The sequence below is a fragment of the Cryptomeria japonica genome, chromosome 9 (genome assembly GCF_030272615.1).
Source record: "Cryptomeria japonica chromosome 9, Sugi_1.0, whole genome shotgun sequence".
In the NCBI taxonomy this organism is placed as follows: Eukaryota; Viridiplantae; Streptophyta; class Pinopsida; order Cupressales; family Cupressaceae; genus Cryptomeria; species Cryptomeria japonica.
Genome location: NC_081413.1, coordinates 484,313,531 through 484,318,994, shown reverse-complemented (window position 1 = coordinate 484,318,994; position 5,464 = coordinate 484,313,531). Strand labels below are relative to the sequence as shown.

The 5,464-nt window shown below is 35.5% G+C and overlaps 1 protein-coding gene across 3 annotated transcripts; it reads left to right on the top strand.

The window, feature by feature from the left end:
* Positions 1-1,177: 1,177 nt before the first annotated feature.
* Positions 1,178-4,127, top strand: LOC131057756 (pentatricopeptide repeat-containing protein At2g13600-like). 3 transcript variants are annotated; one of them, XM_057991918.1, is made up of 2 exons: positions 1,178-1,309; positions 1,470-4,127. In XM_057991918.1, exon 2 carries the CDS (start codon positions 1,609-1,611, stop codon positions 3,754-3,756), a length of 2,148 nt encoding a protein of 715 aa, XP_057847901.1. In that variant the 5' UTR covers positions 1,178-1,309; positions 1,470-1,608; the 3' UTR covers positions 3,757-4,127. The 3 variants fall into 3 exon arrangements, with proteins under 3 accessions (XP_057847901.1, XP_057847908.1, XP_057847917.1); XM_057991925.1 differs by having other exon boundaries at positions 1,183-1,309; positions 1,517-4,127; XM_057991934.1 differs by lacking the exon at positions 1,178-1,309 and having other exon boundaries at positions 1,640-1,768; positions 1,860-4,127.
* The last annotated feature ends 1,337 nt before the right edge of the window (positions 4,128-5,464 follow it).

Here is a 5,464-nt window from a genome sequence, read left to right as displayed (position 1 = left end):
CTAATGTAGCAAAATCTGATGATTCTTGACGTCATTGCAAGTTGGCAGAGGCATTACATTGCTGAAACATGACAAGTGTAATGTCCCAATGGCTAGCACAATCTTGGGTTTTGATGGGATGTCTAAATTAGCACTTTCGTCCAGGTGAAAATCAGACCTAATAGTTGAGAATTTGGGCATGCATGGCATAAGGGATGCTTTTGATCGGGATTAAGGATAAATAACACAAATATCCCAATTGTAACTAAAGGGAAAGTGTATGTGATGTGAAATTGCATAAGATGCAATTTGCGACATTACTTTGTGTTTGCAAGTAATTTGAGACCACTCAACTACACATAGATTTGCAAGTGTTTGTTTTTTGTTCATTTCTCTCATTTAAATCTTGTTGTTTAGTTTATTTCTTTATATTTTTATTATCTAGTTTTTGTTAACATATTTTTCATATTTGTTCTTATAGGTTGACTAAATAGAAGATTATATCTTCACAATTTTTTAGGTTTTTTGTTATTTTGTTCATCCCAGATGATAACACAATATCTAGACATTTATGCGACGTGCTAGAATCGTTGACAATGATATTTAGATTTCAAGACCAAGTTTCTTGTTGTCTGTGTTTCTCATTTTCATTATTAAAAAGTTATAGTTATTTTTCTATCAGTAGATATTTTCATTAGTTTACTTTCTTTAAGTATCTTAGTTGACTATTTTTATTTTACAAATTAATACTTTAGAAAATGATAATCAATGTGTTTACATAAGTTTAAACCAATTATTCATCTTAATATAATTGGTGATTTTTCTCTCAAAAGGAACTTATTCTTTCCAAATTTTATCTAATAAAAACCAACAAATAATAGAGATATGAACAAATTGGATGATAGAAATACACATTTTATCTTGATGTATGTTGCAAATTAGATCAAAATGTAAGATTAATTGAAAGCCACATGATTTTCCTTCAAAGAATTTCAAATTTACATAAAATTTAAAGATAATTTACTCTTCAAAGTTATTTTTTGTAAAACCATAATCCATTTTCAATTCCAAAACTAGTATATTTTCTATTCACATTTAATTTCTTAAAAAACATTCAATAATTCTCATATTTATCAAACTATGATATAGAGTATTAAATGATAAGGAAAGAGTTTTTTTCCTTATAAGTCAGGAAAGAGTATTAGGCCAAGTCAGTAATGTCTGCCATAGAAGCTTGGTTTACCAGCAATGCCGTATTGTAGGCACCTATATGATATCGATAAATGATGTCACTTTAAAGCGAGGACAATCTGCGACATTCCCACAATAGGTACTGATACTGATTCCTCCATGGCAAAATACTCCTGCTATAATTATAAACTATACCTATGACAAAATTTACCATGCTAAAATGAAGACAATTAATTCATGACTATTATGCAAGATTTAATGTTATTATTGCACACAATCTAATCTAGAAGCATCAACAGAATTATTATTGCAGTTTTCCAAAAGAAAGTAATGGTGATTATAACAGGTTTAGAGAAACAGAGTCACGCAAAGATATGGTGGTTGTTGACTGTGATGAAATGATAAACAGAACACATTCTTCAAGCATTCAATCACAGAATGCTACCTACTGCTCATTCCAATCTCAGGGGGCTCTGTAGTAAGGGTTGCTTGAAGGAGGCAATATACATTCTGATTACCAAAAACAATGCTTCTGTAGAGTTTTCAACGTATTTTCTACCATCGCAGATCTGCACTGCCAAGAATGCCCTTTCAGAGGGTAAGCCAGTCCACTCCCATGTCGTTTACAGGGGATTTACAATTGCTACCAACATTATTTTACAAAATACACTTACCAACATGTATGACAGGTGCGGAAGTTTGGTTAATGCTCGCAAAGTTTTCAACCACACGACCGAACGAGATCTCTTCTCATGGAAAATGATGATTGCAGCTTACAGAAGGCACGGTTTTCCTCAAGAGGCATTGGCACTGTTTCATCAAATGCAACAAACTGACACCCAGCCTGACCAGTTCATTTTTGCCAGCATGCTCTCAGCGTGCTCTAAAATCGGAGCTTTAGAAGTGGGTATGGAGATCCATCAAAGAATAGTGGAAATTGGGTTTTTGTCAGATGTTGTAATTGGGAATGCTCTGATAGACATGTATGCGAAATGTGGAAGCATACACAAGGCACGTGATTTGTTTGACAAAATGCATAATGCTAATGTGGTCTCCTGGACTGCTATGATTACTGGTTATACACAAGATGGTGATCTAGACGAGGCTTTTAGGATTTTCAAAAGAATGCCTCAACGAGATGCAATCTCATGGACTGCAGTCATTGCTGGACATGCCCAAAATGGGCTTGGTAAAAAGGCCTTGGAGATTTTTAAGCAAATGCAATTGGCAGGTGTGAAGCCAATCTCGACAACCTATGTTGCCATACTCACAGCGTGTGTCCAAATGGAAGCCTTAAAACAGGGCATTGAGATCCATCAAATCATAATTGAAAGCGGCCTTCTGTCCAACAGTGTAATTGTGACTGCCCTTATAGATGTATATGCAAAATGTGGAAGCTTATACAAGGCACACAAATTGTTTGACAGTATGTATCATCCAGATACAATCACATGGACTGTGATGGTCTCAGGAAATGCACAAAATGGGCACTGTTTAAAGGCCTGTGAGGTTTTTAAGCAAATGCAATCGGCAGGTGTCAAGCCAAACTCAGCAACCTTTGCCAGCATCCTTCCAGCATGTGCAAAACTTAGAAATTTGGAACAAGGTATGGAGATCCATCAAAAAATAATTGAAAGCAGATTTTTCTCACATATTATGGTTGGCAATGCCCTGATAGACATGTATGCCAAATGTGGAAGCATACAGAAGGCACGTGAATTGTTTGACAAGATGCTTCAACGAGATGTAGTCTCATGGAATGCAATCATAGGTGGACATGCACAAAATGGGCTTGTTGAGGAGGTTTTGGACATTTGTAAGCAAATGCAATTAGTGAATGTGAAGCCAAACACAGCGACCTTTGCCATCATCCTGCCAGCTTGTGCAAAACTTGGAGCTTTGGAACATGGCACGGAGATTCATCAAAAAATAATAGAAATCGGATTTTTGTCCAATGTTGTAGTTGTAAATGCACTGATAGATATGTATGCAAAAAGTGGATGCATTCTACAGGCGCGGAAATTATTTGATAAAATTCAAAATGCAAACTTGGTCTCATGGACTGCAATGATTTCCGGATACGCAATGCATGGCTATAAAATGGATGCTCTCAAACTCTTTGAACAAATGAGGCATTCTGGAATCATTCCCGACAGTGTAAGCTTTGTTTGCATTTTATTTGCATGCAGCCACGCAGGCCTAGTGGACGAGGGCTGTAAATATTTCAATTGCATACGTGACTCTTATTGCATTATGCATACAATGGATCATTATGTATGTATGGTTGACCTTCTTGGCCGTGCTGGCTATCTTGAGAGTACCCTAAACTTTATCATCAAAATGCCAATAAAACCTGATGGTGTTGTGTGGATGTGTTTTCTTGGTGCCTGTAGATCACATAAGCATACAGGGCTAGGGCAATTTGCAGCAGCAGTACTTTTTGAGTTGGATTTTAAAACTTCCACCCCTTACGTTCTTCTGTCTAATCTTTATGCAGAGGTGGGCAGGTGGGGTGATGCTCAAAAGACAAGGAAATTGATGGATCATAGAGGAATTAAAAAGATACCTGGATGGAGTTGGATTTAAGTCTGTAAAACTGTACATGCTCTATATATAGAAGGCAATATACAACTACAAACACAGGAGATCTAAGCAAAATTGAAGAAATTACCCTCACAAATGAAGGCAGCATGATAGATTCCATATAAAAGATATTTATTGAATGATGTGGAGGAAGATTTATTGCTTTTCCTCTACATAGAGAAGTTGGCAACTGCTTCTGGGTTGTTTAACATTGTCCATAGGAAAACTATTTTTTTTGTCAAAAACCTCACTCATTTGCCACACTGGAGCCAGGTTTATGCTTCAGATTATTGCAAAAGAATTTGTTTTGAGAGTTGGAACCAGGTTCCACCATTTCCAACATGAACAATATTCTGAGGGATTTTCGAAGCTTCTTCAATAATCTCACTGTCTATATATCTGTGCTTACTCAACAAGGATGTTCTAGTTTGATGCTTGTTTCTGCAGTGTAAAAGTAGTTGTTATGGATTTGTTCTCCAGATAAAAATGATCATCGACAAGGAGAATGGAATCCAACTAAACTGATGCACGGTGGCTATCGAATACTATTGCTAGTTATGCCTAGTTGAAAATACATTCGCTACAAAGCCCTCTGCAGTATGAAGACAAAGTATAACATCACTCCAAACTTATTTGAATTTTTCTGTGGTGAGAATCCTAGGCTTACCTTTGCAATTAGGTCAACCTGATTGTCTCTTTGGAAGAAAGGACTGTTAGCAACCAATCAACACCAGCATAAGCAATTTCGGGCTAAATTGAGATAAAAGAATCCTTATTTCCTACTATCATTTAAAAAGAAAAGAGTGGGCGTGAAATTGTAGATACGAACTTCCCTCCATTAGAATAAGTTGAGACTGACAGCTTCCCAAGCAAAAGAATTCTCTAATGCCTTAAAGGCTTATTCTCGTATATTGTCACACCTGAATATTTCAGTCAGATTCCTACATTGATTTACTAGTGGAGTTAATAATAATTACTCAAAAGAAATTGAAGAAGCTGCTATTGAGTTTGGGAAGCCATGTCTGGCTCAGGCCTTTCTTAAGTTCTTAGCCTCCACAAAAGGTCGGTGGATGACGTGTTTTCCTGACTATTATCTAATGGAGTTGCATCATTTTTTCTATCAAAAGATAATAATAAATAGATTCGAATTCATTGCTATGTAAGATCTCTCAAAAAATAATATCATTTGAATATATGAAAATTGAAAATTAACACTTCTAATTTGAGGAGAAGTAGCTTTTGGATTTCACTCGCAACTGAGTTTGAAGTGCAGAATATTGATTTGACCTTAGTTAAATAATATGTAAAGAATACTTTGGCAACATCCAAAACTGATGAGAATATAGTTATTCTCAAAAACAAATAAATTTTTCATTATACTCTCATTTTTAAAAAGAAAATGGTAGGAAAATTAGGTAAATTTGTCTCAAATACTAATACAAATCCGAACCTATCACTATATATAGAGATTAGTCCTTTTTACTATGTTCTGTGAAGCAGTTTACCAAAAGCAAAAAGTTAAGTGTAACCTGCGATTTTGATTCATTTAAAGTTAGACGAATAAAAATTACAAGCAGATTTCTGTGTTTGGGCGATTTGCATCTCTGCTGATTCCCAAAGAGAATCATGAAACGATAACAACACGTTGAGAAATCAGAGTAAGAGTAACAGATGACGGAGATACTGTAACTTCTCAGGCATCATTCTTATA

Coding starts and splice junctions, on each gene's coding strand:
- LOC131057756 (XM_057991918.1), top strand. CDS start 1,609: ATGCTACCTACTGCTCATTCCAATCTCAGGGGGCTCTGTAGTAAGGGT.